General features: G+C 41.2%; 1 protein-coding gene across 9 annotated transcripts in view; it reads right to left on the bottom strand.

The window, feature by feature from the left end:
• MAST4 (microtubule associated serine/threonine kinase family member 4) overlaps nt 1–19705 on the bottom strand; it is an 865092-nt gene that overhangs the window by 18458 nt on the left and 826929 nt on the right. For all 9 annotated transcript variants that reach the window (XM_073623363.1, XM_073623355.1, XM_073623371.1 and 6 more), the window contains 4 exons: nt 12193–12315; nt 9953–10065; nt 6580–6707; nt 3487–3713 (listed from right to left, as the gene is read on the bottom strand). In XM_073623363.1, coding sequence (XP_073479464.1) covers nt 3487–3713; nt 6580–6707; nt 9953–10065; nt 12193–12315 — 591 coding nt within the window. The remainder of the gene's footprint in view (nt 1–3486; nt 3714–6579; nt 6708–9952; nt 10066–12192; nt 12316–19705) is intronic.

Raw genomic sequence — 19705 nt, forward strand, 5'->3', positions numbered from 1 at the left:
CTACGAGTACTTGAAAAAAGTATCGGTACTTGTACTCAGTCTTAAAAAGTGGTATCGGGACAACCCTAATATGATTTGCCCTAGAAAGCATTGATAAGGACATCCTAAAATCTGTATGGGAATGCACACATGGGGAATAAACATGCCCATTCACAAGTTACTATATTTACAAATTGCAATAACACCTCTTAGAGGTCAGACAAATTAGAAGTCGAAGCTTCCAATTAGAGGTGCACCAAAAAGAAATGTTGGTGCCGAAACCGAAAATGCTGAAAACCAAAAATGACAGTTTTTAAAAAATATTTATATTTTTATATACAATTGTATTATATTCCATCTTTTTATTATCATTCCATTCCATTTATTATCATCAATTTAAATTAATATGAATGTATTGTTGGCCATTATTGGCACCTTTAGTGCAAGAAAAGCTCACGAAAAATGCAGTCTGCAGTCTCTGACCGTCTCTAGTCTCATGTCCTCAGTCTCTAGATCAATGCAGCCTCACCAGTGCCCGTTATATGCAGCCTACCTGCGCGCATCATATGCAGCCCACCTGTGCTCAGCAGCCTCACAAGTGCCCGTCATATGCAGCCTGCCTGTGCCCAGCAGCCTCACCAGTGCCCAGCAGCCTCACCAGTGCCAGTCTAATGCAGCCTCACCAGTGCCCGTCATAAGCAGCCTCACCAGTGCCCGTCATAAGCAGCCTCACCAGTGCCCGTCATAAGCAGCCTACCTGTGCCCAGCAGCCTCACCAATGCCCGTCATATGTAGCCTGCTTGTGCCCAGCAACCTCATCAATGCCCGTCATATGCAGCCTGCCTGTGCCCGGCAGCCTCACCAGTGCCCGTCATATGCAACCTGCTTGTGCACGGATCAGAGCGGCGATCTCGTGTGTCACAGAGCAGATTTGAATTGTCCAGGCTACAGTAATAATGTCCCACCTCCTGTGATCACGTCACACTGATTCAATGTCCCGCCATTGGATCAGTGTGCCGTCTATCACGGGAGGCAGGACATTGTTACTGACTCCTGCAATTCAGCTCCGTGACACATGGAGATTGAGGAGAGGAGGAGGGAGTGGAGGACTTAATGACATTCCTGCAATGGGCGGCACCTGGGGCGGACCCCGCCCCCTTCCGGTATCGGCTTTTTTTTTTTTTTCGGCCAATACCAAAAACACAGTTTTCGGCCGATAATTTTCGGCAGGCAGAAATTTCAGTGCACCTCAACTTCCAATCTGTATACCTATCCCTGGTCATTGATCTAGAAAGCACTGAAACCATTGGACCGCCATTACATCCAGAGAACCAACATTGTTAGAAGAAGAGGTCAGCAATTGCAGCTTCCATATGTTACTGCAGGCTTTCGTTAAAAGGATATCTAAACCTAAGAACAAACTCCTATTTATTGCAGCTTACTAGTCTAGATGTGGTAGCTGCATTAGTTCCTACTCTCAGGCACTTTCAGAACATCTTTAGCAAGGACAGAAAATACCTGTTGATCTTGTCAGAATTGCAGTGGTCTGAACTGGGAGCCTAAAACAAGGTTATCTTCCTTCTGTAAACTATAAATTCCCCAACCCTCAGGGTGATTCATATAAACAAAGACGTGTTTAAATTCCAGCCTGTGTGACAACCATGATTCCCTTGATAGATAAAGTGGAATGAGTTAACAGGGACAAGAAGATGAAATTGATGACTTGATTGATGAATCACAATGATTGCACTTTATTCATTATGCTATTGATAATATCATATTGGTTGTTTTGATTTGTATCACTTTATATTATGTAGTGGGTTGTACGACATAATTTGCTTTGATGTAGGGATTGTGTATTTAGGAGCGCTGCACTTTATTTATTTATCTGACAAAACAATGTCACTTTTTTTTTTTTACGTAAACTATGAATTATAGTTATATATTTTAAAAAGTTACAAGCAGATACACAGCCTCATTAGTTGCTTAGGCACTCTAGAACAGGGGTAGGCAACCTCGGCCCTCCAGCTGTGGTGAAACTACAAATCTCATCACGCCTTTGCCTCTAGGAGTCGTGCCTGTGCTTGTCAGGGTCTTGCAATGTCTCATGGGACTTGTAGTTTCAAAACAGCTGGAGGGCCGACATTGCCTACCCCTGCTCTAGAGAACACAACTTTGGTCTCCTCACCCAGGCACGTAGCTTTGTCCTAGACTACTCTCCTGGCTTATCAAGGTAGGCAGTGGCTGCCTGCAAGCATTTACTGTAGATATGGCTTTGACATACATATATATATATATATATATATATATATATATGTTTTTTTTAAAAGTTTCTGCACTTTTAACTATTAAATATTAAAAAAAGTTTGGAAACTTTTCGAAGACCATACCCATATATATCTCCAGTCCAGGATTGCTGAATTTAAAATGTATTTTCAATCTATCAAAAATAACGAATACTGGATTTTTCCATATATGGCTTTTGGGATGGCTTGATTGCACTGCACTGAGAAGCTAACTGATGTGCTATTTACTGCCCCGGTTTGGAATATTTAAATATATAAACACACACACGCTATATACACACTGATCAGCCATAGCTTAATGATCACCCACCTTATTTTAAGTATTATTTTTTGCCACCAAAAACAGCCCTGACCCCTCAAGGCATGGACACCACTAGACCTCTGAAGGTATGCTATTCTATCTAGCACCAAGGCATCCGTAGTAGAGCCTTTAAGTCCTGTAAGTTGCAAGGTGGGGCTTCCATGGTTCTGTCTGGTCTTTCCACCACATCTCACTGATGCTCAATTGGACTGAGATCTGGAGAATTTGGAGGCCAAGTCAACACCTCAAACTCGTTGCTGTGTTCCTCAGACCATTTTTGAACCATTTTTGCAGTGTGGCAGGGTACATTTTCCCGCTGAAAGAGGCCACTTCCTATCAAGGGAATACTGTTTTTATGAAGGGGTGTACTCGGTCAGCAAAAATGTTTAGGTAGGTGGTACATGTCAAAGTAACATTCACATAAATGTCAGGACCCAAGGTTTTCCAGCAGAACATCACCCAAAGCATCACACTGCCTCTGCCGTCTTGCCTTCTGTCCCATACTGCATTCTAATGCCATCTCTTCCCCAGGTAGGCGAGGTAAAAAAAAAAAATCAGAGAAGACCACCCATTGTTCTGTGGTCCAGTTCTGATGCCCACTTGCCAACTGTGGGCGCTTTTGGGTGTGGACAAGGGTATGGGCACCCTGACTGATATGTGGCTACACAACAAACAGCGGTGCCAATTATTTCTGCTTTTAACACATCAACTTTATGGGTAATATGTTTACCTTGCTTCCTAATATATCCCACTGACTTTCAGATGATATTGGAACAAGATATTTAATGATAGTCACTTACCTGGTCAGTGGTATATCATTAAAATATATATATATATTTATTATAGGTTATTTATAAGCAAAGTGCTGAATGATTAGTTAAGATGTAAATCTGTACATACCTGACACTGTGGAGCTGCTAATGCTGACAGGTGTAGTGAGGTCAGGATCTTCCTGTGGAGAGTCTTCAGAAATAAGACCAGACTTGTCCCCTTCCTCCTGGGAATCTCCAGCATTGTGCTCATCTCGTTCCAGGTCAGAGGAGATGGCAAATTTTGGCAGCAGGCTGGTGCTGTTCCGTTGCTTGTGACTTTCACTGTCAGAAAAGGTCGATATTGAGAGCTGTTGCCTGTTTGAAAAAGATTTTTAACATAATAAGACAAATTCTATGTATTGAATTTAGAATTCAAAACTTTTGAAGAGTGTGAAAAAGGGAAAAGCGTTATACTATTTTAAAATAGAAAACACATTTGGTTGCTATATGCACCAATCAGCCATAAAGTTATGACCATCCACCATAACCCGTTGAGGCATGGATTCCTCTACACCTCTGAAGGTATACTGTGGTATCTGACACAAAACCATCAGTAGTAGATCCTGCAAGGCCTGTAAGTTGTGAGGTGGTGCCATGGATTGGATTTGTTTTTTCCAACACATCCCCCAGATGCTCTTAATTAAATTAAGATCTGGAGAATTTGGAGGCCAAGTTATCACCTCAAACTTGTTGCTGTGTTCCTCAAACCATTGTTGAATTATTCAGACCAGGCCACCTTCTTTCATTGCTCCTGTGGTCCAGTTCTGATGCCCATGTGCCCTGGGTCAGCATGGGCAATTTGACCAATCTGCCTCAAACTGCAATGCACTGTGTGTTTTGACACCTTTCTATCGGAACCAGAATTAACTTATTACAGCAGTTTAAGCTACAGTGTGTCTTCTATTGGATCAGACTACACAGGCCAGTCTGCTCCCCATGTGCTTCAATGAGCCTTGGCAATCCATATGCCTGTCAATGGTTCACCGATTTTCTTTTCCTACCACTTCTGGTAAGTCCTGACTATTGCAAACGGGGAACATCCCACAAGAACTGCAGTTTTGGAGTTGCTCTGACCCAGTCGTCAAGCCATTCGAATGTGGCCCTTGTCGGTGTTACACAAATCCTACCGCTTGCCCATTTTTTCTGCTTTCAGCACATCAACTTGAGGGACAACATGTTTGCTTGCTGTCTAATATACCCCACCCTCTTTCAGATGCCATTGTAATGAGATAATCAATGTTCACTTTCACTTTACCTGTAATCAAGCGGAAGTCCAGGCAAACAACTAAATGCACAGACGATATGGGAGCTGTGTTATCTGCCAAATGATTTTTATTTTTCTCCACCCAGTGATGACATTGAGAAAGCTTTCCCACACAGCATAGCCCTGTCTGGAAGCACAAGAAACCTGACATTTTTTCTGCTGCAGCTACCCTTACAGGTCTTGTCCCTCTGTCAGTCTGTGCCTGGAGAGCAAAAGGAGAAGCAGCAGACTGATGAGCTCATCTTTGTCACTCCACTCTTTTCCTATCAGCATGTTTTTTGTCTGTACATGAGCACTGCAACACAACCGACTGGCTTGTAGTGCTGCTTCCTCCTAAACTAGTCTAAACTCCACTGTACAGGGACTGCAAGAGGCTAATATCAAATCAACCTCTGCTATGCTCTCTACTTGCATTTAAAAAAAAAAATGATGTATTGATAAATACATATATGGTGTTTCACCATGGAAATAACGAAGAACGCTCTAAATATAGCTTTTAAATATTTTTATACCTTAGCAATCTTCTTTAAAGTTCAGACTCACTGGGATTTCATCTAAGCTGCATGTGCAGGACACCTTCATATAGACTGGAAATAAATACATGTTGTGGACACAAAGAGGGGAATTTATTAAAACTGGGGCAGCAGTGCATGGCAACCAATCATATTCTTTCATTTTCAAACCTTAACTGAACAGGCTGAAGATAGAAGCTAATTGGTTACTATGTACAGCTGCTCTAGATTCTGATTGCTTCAGTGTTGATAAATTCCGGTCATTGTATAATGTACATCTGTGAGGACATTTCTGCTTCTTCAACCGTCATGGTTATGAGTTTACAGAGAAGCACAAGTAAGAATTATTGACAGAGCCCTCCCAAATCTCTTTTGATTTATAAAAGCAGGCCTTCTAAAATGTATGACTGGCTTGGCTCATTCAATGCATTACACAATCACGGATGTTTGAGACCCTGATTTAAGATGAATGGATGTCATGACAGAAACATGGAGGTTGCCATTGTTGACCCTCCTGAAAATGTCAGCTTTCCAATTGGTATGCTGATTCTCTAAATTAAGTACTTTGAGTCAAAGACCTGGAAATGTATGCAGATAAGAACTTCTAACTTTTCTTCTTCTTTCCTGGTCTACAGACATCGTCAGTGACTCAAAACACTAAAGTTTTCCTTTTGGTCAGTAAAGCTGTCCTTCACAAAGAACCAATAAGGAGATTTAATTGGTGCCTATAATAAATGTTTCATACTGACATGCAGCTACACTGAAGGTAATATCTGCTTATGCATTTTTCATAATTTCCAATCTTCAAGTTTTGGCAAGTTTAATGTGAAATATGTTACTTTTACAAAAATATAAAATTGCACAATTCTTACCCATCAGTTAGCATCTACTGATTTAATTTTTATGTATTTTTTTCATTTAGGATGCCTTTTGCTAGAGTTCAATCACTCATCTGTCATTCATCAGATTTTCAGATCATACACATTGTCAATAGAAGACATTGTTCCCCAATACCTATAGCTCCCAACTATCCCTGATTGAGGAACAAAGTCCCAATTTCCTTCTCATTCGTCCCTCATTTTAGTCTAATCTACTGTATATAAAATGCACTATTTATCTGTCAAAAGGTGTTTCTCAGTGCTAAACCAATAATCTGATTTCTAAATTGTTGCATTTGTAAATGTTAAAAGCCAGTATAAAGGAATAGTAGTGGTAAAAAAAAAAAGCACTTGTGGGTTTAACCAATCTTTTTTGTGTGTGTAATTCTCCTTTAAGGGGGTGTGGCAGGGGGAGTGTCCTATGCCTACATACTTTGGCTAATAGGTGTCCCTCATTCCCATTTCAAAATGTTGGGAGGTATACCAATAATACTCTGACTATAGTAATAACTTCTCATTCCACTTACATCTCAGAATACTCAGAGCTCCAACTCAGAGATTCCACAGGAGGTAAATTTAGGCTCTTTGTTTTTTCACTACTGTCATCCTTTTCCTCCATTTTGTTCTGCATCATCTGGTCAATGCTGCTAAACACCTAAAAATACATAAATATCATGCGTTATATGCCTATGTTACTTTTTGTCATGTAATAAACAAATTGGACATTTTTTGTGCAATAATAAATAAATTTCTACAAACAACCTTGAGGTATCAAAGCTCCAAATCAAAGTCTGCCAAAATTGAAAACCTATTTAATGTGAACATTGAGATACTGTAATGGAGCAGATGTTGCTACATTGTACATATGGATTTTACTTTTTTCCTCTAGGATGTGATAGTTTTGCATCAAAGTCTCCTGTGTATATGTATTTTGGGGAAGTTGTAATTTGAAAGTGTCAATCTAATTACCCAGCATACACTACTGTGCAAAAGTTTTAGGCAGGTGTGAAGAAATGCTGTAAATGGAGAATGCTTTCAAAAATGTATATTTGAATGCACTTGGCGGGTATGTTGTTTCAGACTTCTTGGAGTACTAACCGCTGAGCATCTGTGGATGTAGGATGCCTCAAATCCTCCTATCTCTTCATGTAATCCCAGATAGACTCAATGATGTTGAGATCAGGGCTCTGTGCGGACCAAACCATCACTTCCAGGACTCTTTCTTCTCTATGCTGAAGATTGTTCCTAATGCCATTGGCCTTATGTTTGAGGTTGTTGTTCTGCTGCAGAATACATTTGTGGCCAATCATATGACTCCCTGATGGTATGGCAATGCTGAGGACACCATTGATCAGTTAATGTTGAGGACTGTAGACACAATAGTCGGCCAAGGAAACTTAATGCGGCAGATGAAAAACACATCATGCTTACTTCCCTTCAACATCTGAAGATGTCCAGCAGTGCCAAAATCACAGAACTGGCAGAAACCAGTAGGACCCACATATACACTGTCTAGAGACATCTGACCAGAAGTGGTCTTCATGGAAGAACTGTGGTCAAAAAGCCATAACTCTAATGTGGAAACAAGGCTAAGCGACTCAACTATGCATGGAAACATAAGAACTGGGATGCAGAAAAATGGCAGCAGGTGCTCTGGACTGATGAGTCAAAATCTAAAATATTTGGCTGTTGCAGGAGGCAGTTTGTTTTGGCGAAGGGCTGGAGAGAAATACAATAATGAGCATTTATAGGCAACAGTGAAGCATGGTGGAGGTTCCTTGCAAGTTTGGGGCTGCATTTCTGCAAACGGGGTTGGAGTTGGTCAGGATCAAAGGTGTTCTCAATGCTGAGAAATGCAGTCAGATACTTTTTATGCCATACAATCAGGGAGGCATGTTATTGGCCCCAAATTTATTCTGCAGCAGGACAACGATCCCAAACATACAGCCAATGTCATTAAGAACTATCTTCACTATAAAGAGGAACAAGGAGTCCTGGAAGTCAGCCCTGATCTTAACATCATTGAGTCTGTCTGGGATTACATAAAGAGACAGAAGGATTTGAGGCAGCCTACATGCACAGAAGATCAGTGGTTAGTTCTCCAGAGTGTTTGGAACAGCCTACCTGCAGCGTTCCTTCAAAAACTGTGTGCAACTGTACTAAGAATATGATGTTTTGAAGGCAAAGGGCGGTCACGCCAAATATGGATTTGATTTGTATTTCGCTTCTATTTATTTACTTTGCATTTTGTGAACTGATAAAAATAAACTATTGACATTCTGAAAGCATTCTCTGTTTACAGCATTTTCACACACCTGCCTTATGCCCCGTACACACGGTCGGACATTGATCGGACATTCCGACAACAAAATCCATGGATTTTTTCCGACGGATGTTGGCTCAAACTTGTCTTGCATACACACGGTCACACAAAGTTGTCGGAAAATCCGATCATTCTGAACGCGGTGACGTAAAACACATATGTCAGGACTATAAACAGGGCAGTAGCCGATAGCTTTCGTCTCCTAATTTATTCTGAGCATGCGTGGCACTTTGTGCATTGGATTTGTGTACACACGATCTGAATTTCCAAAAACAGATTTTGTTGTCGGAAAATTTTATAGCAAGCTCTCAAACTTTGTGTGTCGGAAATTCCGATGGAAAATGTGTGATGGAGCCTACACACGGTCGGAATTTCCGACAACAAGGTCCTATCACACATTTTCCGTCGGAAAATCCGACTGTGTGTACAGGGCATAACACTTTTGAACAGTACTGTGTATATGCCCATCAGGTAACTATTGGGGAAGCCCTATATTAATACATTATTGAAAGCACCTAAGTATCTCTATCCTTCCCTATATCTCTTGCAATCTATACACAGAGAAATTGGTGCCAAACGGTATTAGCATTAATTGCTATAGCCAGTTCTGTGTTTGTTCACTTATCTGTGGATAGGTGGACTTCACTAGAGAGCTCTGCACATCATTAAAGAACATAAAAAGTCTTTGAAGGTGAGCAAAAGGGTAGCAGTGTCCCTTACAGGGCACATTAGGCAACATACATTTGTAGGTTGGAGCATTTAAAAGCTGACTTCAAGTATTAATTTTCTTGTTTTGGTTTAGAACAGACAAAAACCTGAAATAGGTTTAAGCCTTTCTAGCTAAGGCCCCTTTTACACAGACGCCTCCGTGAAGCTGAATCCGCTTGCTCAGTGGGGGATCTCTCTGCTGAGCAGGCGGATGACAGGTCTGCGTCTGCTATGCAGAACGGACATGGACACAGCCCATTCTCGTATAGGGCAATCGGATAGAAACAGACCGGTTCTCTGCTTCCATCTATTGCCATCCGATCGGCCGGACGGATGGGGAATAGGTCGCCCCATCTGTCTGTTTTTACCGAACAGGGTTGAATTGGATGGCGGCAGGTATCTGGCACTCCATAGAAGAGACTGGAGGGTCCGATCAGGTCCGCCTGAAAAACTGACATACAGACCTGTTCAGATTGCCCATGACAAAGGGGCTTTAGAAATAAAGGGGTTGATTTACTATAGGCAAATATACTGTGCACTGCAATTGCAGTTACTCCAGAGCTTAGTAAATGAGATAAAGCTTCACTTTGCAAAGAATAGCCAATCACACGCAAGGAAAATAAAAAACTGCATTTTTACTTGCACATGATTGGAAGATAGAAATCAGTAGGGCCTCCCTCAGATCTAGAGCAACTGCACTTGCAGTGCACAGTATATTTGACTTTAGTAAATCAACCTCTAAGAGTGTTGGCTGATGTTCCTTTTGGTGCATCTGAAAACAATGGTCACATCTTCACTAAGTCAAACTTCAAACAAGAGGCTCCATGTTAGCAATGCGGATATAACGCCAGGATCAAAATCATACTTACTTTAGAAAAGCGATGTGAGCATGATGAAAATTGTCTGATTTCCATGCTGAAGTCCTCATCATTGGTATCATCCTCCTCCTCTGTTTCCATGTGGTGGTATTTCTCAGACCGGGCTAAAAAGTAATACAAATATAAAAGGTCAACATACAGAAGTATACATATGTATGTGGAAATGTGGAAAAGAAAGGGTTGAGTTGAGCAGGTTAAAAGAATAAAAATGCCATCTACCACAGACCCAACGAGATGGTTGCAAATAATGGTGACATGAGGAATAAGGTGAACTTTCAGATCCAGGTTACACTCAATTCAGGCAACAGTCATACATCATTCCTCAACCTCCATTGACATCCCCTGGCCCACCATTTTTGAAGGGTGACTTGGTCACCTTTGTTGGGTTCTCTCGCCTGATATTATTGCCTGGCAAGTTTGATGAGGAGAGGGAAAAAAGTAAAAAAAAAAAAGAAAAAAAAAAACACAACACTGTCTCAACCCATTACCCTGTAATGATACATAGACGCGTGTAATTTTTATGGAAATTAAGACATTTAAATGTCCTTGGTTTTAAGAAAACACCACTCTACTTTACACTATATTAGAACGTTTTGGCCACCTTTTGCTACTTCACCAAAACCTGCTTGTCTAAATTGTGACGTCCTTTCTTAAAGTGCACCTGTGTCCAGACTACGTATAATGAAGCAGAACTAAACTGTATCTGAGCACCACAAACTGAAAACACTATTTCATTTGTTTTTAATATCCCAAGCAAAATCTCTCATCTATCCATGTCTCTATGCTTTCATTTGTTGAGAAATTACTTTGAAAAAAACATCCCCCTAGCATTTCTAGCCACAGCCATTTTGAGTAAGGGCAGATGATTCATGTAGCATTTACTTCGTGAAATCCGTCCAGGCATGCAGGCAGGAGGGTGTGCTTAGCTGAGAAAGCCCCTCCCTCTCCTCCAGATGAAAGAAAAAATGATTTAGGACACCATTCTGGCCAAGAAACCAGGAAGCAACTGAAGAAATGTAAGAAAAAGTTTAAAATAAGTAAAAATAGTATACCTTCCCATCTATTTACTAATTCTAGCAGCTTGAGGATTCAAAATGGTTAATGTTGATTGTTTTCCATGTGCCCTAGCCATGACTAGCATTCTTCTAGTGCAAAATTTGATCTACAGCTTTCATCAAGCTTTAACACAGGTCTGTTCTGTCATGATTCTATTAACATTGGCTTCATTTAAATGGGTTGCATTCATCAGGCAGTACTGCCCACCGATGGCAACAGCGGAGTTCAGAGGATACAAAGCATGGCGGCTGCAGCATCCATACCCCCAAACGATTGCCTCTGCAGCTTGGGGGGGTAAAACCATTGTTTTTATGCCCCCCCAGGGCTGTAAACATGGCAAAAATTTAATGGCAAATCACCATGAATAGGGCTGCGTTGCAACTGCCCAGCAACTGCATGCAATATCATTCCCTCACCACCTGTCAAAACAGTAGTATTGATAGCCACACACCTGAACAAGCCCTTAAAGCTTTTTCAGCCCTTTAGTTCCATGCACCCTCAGAGCCCAGCTCCTCTTCCCAACTGGTATAGATGCCAATCAATCCCCCTCAAACTAACAGCATTTTTCCTTCCAGAGACACCACCGATGCAAGAACACTTTTTTCCTTTCAGTGACACCAACACAAAGACATTTTTTTTCCTTTGCCACTGTTAGCCGCATATCTGCGCACTAGTTTTAAACTCTTCAGTCTGCTGCCATGCACAAAACTATTGGAACTAATTACATGAACCTCACAAACATTACGCCACTATTACACCGACTGTGTAATTTGTCAGTAGCGAACAAGCACTGGAAATACATGCAACATAAATTGATTTGTACATAATATGTCACATGGGAATTCCTCTTTTCTTAATGGATATAAGCACATTCTATTACAATACACTCACACTAATCCCAGTGATATTTATCTACAAGATGAGATGTCAAACATTTGTGGGAATTTAAGTGTTAGGAAAGAATACAGTCAAGCCTCACATAAATAAAAACGGAAATGAATAACTAGCAATAATGAACTCCTCTTGGTGTGTAACGTCTGCACACACAGTATAAAATCCTTAACGAGTGATAATCAAGCGAGCGGGATAGGACAGACATTATAGAACGCAACAAAAGCACTATGTAAAACCTTTTAGCCTCCAACTAATTATACAAGACAATCTTTCCCACTTACTGTCAAAATAGCTGGTATCATCCTCCGACTCTAGCTGTGGGACAAACTCTGCTTTTTGTCTCAGTAAGCTGTTCCAGTCTAAGGCACAAAAGAAGGGATGTTGCTTCACCTCATAGGCACCACCTAGAAAGCAGAAAAAAAAAGATATAATATTCTGGAAGATACTATCATACCTCCTCAATATGGGGCTTATGTATTAAAAGTAGGCCATCAAAATTGCCCTTTAATTTTCAACTGTGGCATACAATAAGCACACTAGTACAATAACAGGAGTTAATAGAAGGCATGCAGTAGAAATGATTTTACTGGTTTCTCTACACAGCATTTACTAGACTTTTCATTGGGGGTGAGAGAAACACAGAATGAACAGGCAGCATGTAATCAGAACCTTGTGCAGCTAACACACTACTGGTTGTGGTGTAGCTCTCTCCAAAGACTGCAATGGTTTTCTTCAGACTTCTCTCACCAGTGATTGCATTACAATGCAGAAAGGATCACAGTATGTGATAGATGTGACTGAAAGGTCAGCCCCTTGTGTAAACAAAAAATGCTTAATAGGTAAAACCAGTTGCATGCCCATAATGGCTACACAAAGCAATCTCAGACAGTGTTCTTATATTTTACTTATATATGTCCTTTAATAGCATGCAGAAAATGTGCTGTATCTCACTGCTCACTATAAATCAGGTTTAAGCAATCCAGTATGGTTATAGCTATAGCAGTTACAGAGGTCACATATTATGTTTCCCAGCAGTAGATGGCTTCACCATAGAAATTTATGAATGTTGCTCTGCAGATGTGTAGAAGAAGAGGAGCCCATTGGGTAGAATCTACACCAATCCCCAATAGTTCCATGCAGAACATCTCCGAGGAGCTAAGATAGGTGAGTATAATGCCGCGTACACACGGTCGGACTTTTCATCTACAAAAGTCCAACGGACGCCGACGGACTAAAGCTGGCTGGTAATCCGATCGTGTGTGGGCTTCTCCGGACTTTCAGCAGACTTTTTCAGCCTCAAATCCGACGGACTTTAGATTTGAAACATGCTTCAAATCTTTACGTCGTAACTACGACGGACCCCGAAATCCGCTCGTCTGTGTGCTAGTCCGACGGACAAAAACCCATGCTAGGGCAGCTATTGGCTACTGGCTATGAACTTCCTTATTTTAGTCCGGTGTACGTCATCACGTACGAATCCGTCGGACTTTTGTGTGGTCGTGTGTAGGCAAGTCCGTTCGTTAGAAAGTCTGCTGCAAGTCCGCCGAAAGTCCGCAGGAAGTCTGTCGGACAGGCTGTCGGACTTTTGTAGACGAAAAGTCCGACCGTGTGTACGCGGCATAAGACCTTGGGGGGCTTGGTGGAAAGAGCAATTCATGGAAAACGTCACTATTAGTACACTTTAAGTCTATACGTTCATTTCCTGCACTGCTGCCCCCTCTTTTCTGGCAACTTATATTCACAGCAATCGTCCCTAGTAGTGTACTGACTATGCTCATTGCTCTCCTGCTACCTGTCCTTCATTAAGGTATCAATTATGCTCAGATGATTTAACCACTTCAGCTCCGGAAGGTCTACCCCCCTTCATGACCAGGCCATTTTTTGCGATACAGCACTGTGTTACTTTAACTGACAATTGCGTGGTTGTGCATAGCTGTACAAAAATAAAATTGATGTCCCTTTTTTTTCCCCACAAATAAAGCTTTCTTTTGGTGGTATTTGATCACCTCTACGTTTTTTTGTGCTATAAACAAAAAAAACAAAACAGACAATTTTGCAAAAAAAAAAACAAAAAACAAAAAAACCAAACAATATTTTTTACCTCCTGCTATAAAACACATCCAATTAAAAAAAATGTAAACATTCTTTCATCAGTTTAGGTCAATATGTATTCTGCTACTTGGTAAAAAATCCAAATAAGCGTATATTAATTGGTTTGCGCAAAAGTTATAGCGTCTACAAACTATGGAACATTTTTATGGAATTTTTTTTTTTGTACTAGTAATGGCGGCGATCAGTTATTTATAGTGGGGACTGCGACATTGTGGATGACAAATCGGACACTGACACTTTTTTGGGGACCAGCGACACAGTGATCAGTGCTAAAAAATATACACTGTCACTAGCAGGTAACATTGGGGGCGATCAAAGGGTTAAATGTATCCCTAGGCAGCGCTTGCTAACTGTGGGGGGTGCTTGTACTGTGGGAAGACAAAGATTTGTTTTTCTGCTTAGCAGAATCACAGGATCTCAGTCTTCCCTTGTCACAGAACGGCGATCTGCCTTGTTTACATGCCTCTGTCGGGAACGATTGGCGGGTCTCAGCAGACATCGGGTCCGCCAGGCCCGCTGATTCACAGCGGGAGCTGGTTGCAGGCAGTGCGTGTGCACACGGCAGATCTGGAAGTGCAGAATCACGTACCTGTACGTGATTCTGCACTGTAGGAGCCACCGCCCCACAGTACATATACGCGGGGTGGTCGGCAAGCGGTTAAAGCATAGTTACAATTGATGTTGCCAGGTTATGCAGGCACAGGTCCCCAGGGGATATCACATTCTGCTTTGTGGCCTGAAATAGTTACACTCCTAAGGGTCAGATTAGTAAAATGTGGTCTTTGATTGTTTGTCTAAGGTATATCCTTAAAACCAGTCATAAAAATATAAATATATGTATGTATATATATATATATAAAGTCTCTAGCAAATGTTCAAGGTACAGAGGATAAAGGCAATTTAGTTGTTGCTCAGTGATTTGCAGATGGAAATCTCTAACATCTTTGTATAAAGCTTTATAACAAGTGCTTGGAGCCAGTCTTAAATTTATTGACGAAAATATTTAAATTGATGAAATTAATACTATTTTAGTTGACTAAAATACGACTAAAACACAAGTCACAAGACTATGACCAAAACTAAAAAAAAATTTGACGACAAAATGAACACTGCTTGGAGCTAAAGGAGTAGATACTGCGCTGCCTCGACAATGCAGATGGTTTTACCCACAGTGAATTGTTACTTTATTCCGGATACTGATACAGCAAGCCAGGGCTCAAAAATTCCCAGGTGTCTGTGTCCTGGCGCCCGGGCTACACTGCAGCAGTGGTCTGGATTCAGTCTCCCCATGCAGCCTGCACCCCCGGGTGCGCGGACTGAGAGGTCGGGCTGGCCGGTAATTGAGGCAGCGGCTCTGTGGCCTGCTTGAGTGGGATACAGCATTAGTTTGTGGGAACCGGTATCGTCCTCTGGTGAACGGGGCTGTAATGAGTGCACCGTGTCGGCCATTCTGAGGGCTTCGCTTGCTTGACCTCACTGCTCGCCCACCTCCAACATCTCCTTCCCAGTTTGACAGCAGGGCGCTGGTGTTGCAGTTGCAGGCTTGATCTGGCGCTCTTTCCTTACCGAAGGGGAGTGAAAGGGGACATGTACACAGATAATCAGTGCCGCCTAATAGTGCCCATCAGTGCCTCCTCATCAATGCTGCCTTTTAGTGCCCATCAGTGCCTCCTCATCAGTACCGCCCATAAGTGCTCATGAGTGTCGCCTATCAGTGCCTCCTCATCAGTGCCTGGTATCAGGGCCACCTCATTATTGCCCATCAGTGCACAACAGCGGAGAAAAATTACTTATTTGTAAAAGTTTTTATTTCTTTTTAGTCTTTTTTTGGTTTGGCACCAGGCGTGAGCAATTCCTATTGCCCGATGTACCGGACATGCAGTTCCGGGTGCTGGGTAGCTGATTTAAAGAACTGGTTCCTAACTTTTTTAGTTGGTTCCCAGATTCAAAGCAAATTAGTCAAGTCCTGCGCTAAGCAAAATGTATTATTATGTATTATTAAGTGTGAACTATTGCATGCCCAAGGTTTTTTTTTTTTTTTTTTTTCTTGATGATTGTTCCTTCTTGATGATGGAAACATATCAGGATAGAACTATTGAAGCTGCCATTGCCAATTTAATTTTCGAGGTGCAATTTCCAGAGTTGCCATCCTCATCCTTGCCTCACTACATTGGCACTGACCCCAAACAAGCAAGCGAGTCAAGACACCGGCTTAATACCTGCTCCAAGTCAGGATGGCACAACAACAAAAAGGACAGCCACAGCCCAGAATCTTGCAGCTTGAGAAACAAGTTTGGAGTGGCAGCACCCTTATTTTTGTCTTGACATGCTCACTCTAAGCCCATGCATTTGCTGTTGTGCTGCACTGCACAACAATGGAGATTACATTCTTCTCTATGGTTTCCATTCACATCAATGCGACACAGCTGCAGCTTGTTTTGTAAAAAGGTGCAAGTGCTTTTTCAGTGCATTTTTTTACCCCATAAACTTCAATAGGAAAACATGTAAACTGCATGTGCATGCGTTTTGGTGCATTTGGGCATAGGTTTGCGTATAGCATCCAGTCTACTGTAAAAAGATGTACCGAAAATACATGGAATTGCACTACAATAAAACACCAAAAAATGCATCAGGCAGCAGCAGCACTAATGTGAACCTATACTTCAGTGGTATTAACCCCAAAAGTAAACATTTCTTATATTGCAGCTTACAAATTCTTAGATATGGTGGCTGCATTTGTTTTCTTTTTTTGGCATTCTTGCTTATATTTTGATCTGGTGATTTGGCCAATAAGTTGAGAGAACAAGCTCTCTTGCAGATGTATTAGTTACCGGGATGATACAAACCATTCCATACTAGCAGGGGTGCTTACAATGATCAGTTTTATTTATGTAAAACCTTTATCTCAAGAGGAAAAAAACTGCTGTGACTGCTGTGACTGCTTATTAAATGTTAGCTGGAGTTTGCTTTCAATTTGTTAGTGTATATAAATCTGCTAGTACATTAAACACTCCCCTCCCCACAGACTGGCAATGCTGCTGTCCGAATCTGCCCGCTGTGCTCCTTCATCCACAGTGGGGGCACTCTAATACAGAAGGTGTGTTACTGGCCTAGATAACCAGATGAAAACAGAGGGGGGAAAAGCCTAAAATAGGAAAACAAATGCAGCCACCACATATGATTGGTAAGCTGCAATATATTACAATTTTGGTTTTAGGTGTAATACCGCTTTAGAATGGCAGTAATATATACCTGCCTGTAGGTGTCACTGTGGACAAGAATACAACACTGAAGCATGAACTATGTACAGTATTCATTTATTGGCTTAATTTATGCTTTTAATAACTTTCAAGGGGGGAAAAAAAAAAGAGAGAAGATAGCTTCCATTTTAGCAGCTTTTATAACTCTGGGAACAAAGAATGTGGGCATTATGATCTTAGAATACACACATAAGTGCTTTACTCTAGTGCAGCATTTATGATAGAAATGCATCTTTATCACCATAACTGTAATTTAGGATTTCCGTCACAAGATGAACAAAAGAAGAAAAAATTAGATGGAAGTGTTACATAATTGCTATTTCTGTCTGCATGGAAAAGAATTGGGGCCGTTGACAGCCTGTTAAACATAATTATCCTGAGTTATGGGAGACAGACAGGACAGGCTGCCAATGGCATGAAGGAGCAGCAAGAATGAATGTGACTGTTGGAAATGGCTGAGAAACATGAATCCTGCCAGACAATACCTGGCTTGACCTTGGCATGATCTCTGAATATGAGATAGCATGCTGTGATAGAGGCAGCGCAACTATGTCAGCGGAGGGCAGAAGAGAAAAGGGCATAGAGGACAAACTGGACGGACATTTGTAAGCACAGCGCAAATTTCCATGTCCTATTCAAACAATAATAGAATAAAAATGACCACTTTGTTCTGAAATGGCGTCTGATTAAGTAAGGAGAGAAGTGCCAAGTGTTAATGTTGCCTACAGCTGTAAATTCCACCTCTTCTGCCCATACTATATTACTTTGTGAAGAAGAAAAACTGCTCAGGACAACGATGCTGATAACTGCATATTTAATGAGATTTCTTTTTTTTTTTTAGATTTAGTAGTGGTCTACCAACACACAAGCAGTGCTGTTTTGCTGGAAGAAAAAAATTAAGATCACTTAACCTGAATGAGAGCACGGAAATTTGTATTTTTCAGTAAGCCTTTACCTCTGTCAGGAAGAATTTGATCAGATTGAATAAGTTCCCAGGTAACATAGAAAGCTGCAACAATGTGAATGGGCCCTAAATGTTTTTAATGATCGTTACCAGGTATGGTATATGTTCTACAATGTTACATTGCTCCAGCTTGGACCAATATAACTCTGTATATACCATACCTGGCCGATGCCCCTGGAAGCTGGAAAACATTGAAGTGGGCACCACTACTCAAGACATCCGCACTTGCATCAGGGTTCCATGCTGAGCGGCTGGCCCGCTGCGGAGGTCAGGAGGTCAGCCTGAATAAAACCTAATTTTGGGCTCTAAAATCTTGGTGTGGCGCTTCGACTTTCACACTCAAACATCACAAAGACTGTGAGAGCTTTGCTCTAAATGAAAAGTGTACTTAAAAAAAAATACTCTTAAAAATAAGAGTTTTGAACCATACCTGGCCAATGCCCCTGAAAGTTGGAAATTACTGAAGTAGACATCGCTACCCCAGTGATGTCCACCTACCTCTGGGTCCTGTACTGAGTGGGTGTCCTACTGCATTCTGAACACAGGAGAACGGCATGAGTGCCAGTCAGTTAATGCTTTGAATTATCTGAACAACATGGTGGAGAGAGCAACAACCACCACCATCCCATCCCCCCTTCTCTAACTCATTCAGAGAAAGTTTTACAATTATTCAGAATATGCAAATCATTCTCTGAAAGATGCCCATTCTGATTGGCCGACCTCCTGCGTTCAGAATGCACCAAGGCACTTGCTCAGCACAGGCCAGAGGTCAGTGGAGATAACTGGGGTAACGGTGTCTACTACAGTGATTTCCAGCTTTCAGGGGCATCAACCAGGCATGGTATATACATAGTTGCCTTGGTCATGTGTAAAATATAGCATACCTGGAATTCATTTTTAAACGCTTATTTGTATAAAAAGCTTTTTTTTTTAAAGTACACATTTCATTAACAAGAAAAGATGTCCTCCAGTGTAAACTTGAACTTTATATGTGTAAAGAAGGGAGAAGGGTGATGCATGAACAAGGACAAGCATTTAGAGGGGAACGATAATAGCTTTGGGTTAATATGAATATTTCTTTTGGTTAGTTTATATGTTTTTAAACTGATTACAAACTATAAAAACACATACAAAATGAGCCCTAAATATACAATTGAGGATTCCCAGCATTGTGGGTTTGTATTGTAGCACTGTAGCTAAGGAGATATCAAGACAAACAAACACTGCCTGCTTTCAGACACAAACTGTCTGATGGGAATTTTGGACTGAGCAGTCTAATATGGGATGGATTACTCCTATGACTTATTGTTATGTGAGATATGTACATTTCTGTGTAAGCTACAGAGGTCTGTAAACAGGCTTTTTTTTTAGCATGCTGTAAGGAGATATAAAAGAAAAGCAGCAGAGAGCTCTACCTGCTGGCTAAAGCTACAAAATATAAACATGAAATATTTAATG

This window comes from Aquarana catesbeiana, linkage group LG01, assembly GCF_042186555.1.
Source record: "Aquarana catesbeiana isolate 2022-GZ linkage group LG01, ASM4218655v1, whole genome shotgun sequence".
Taxonomy (NCBI): Eukaryota; Metazoa; Chordata; class Amphibia; order Anura; family Ranidae; genus Aquarana; species Aquarana catesbeiana.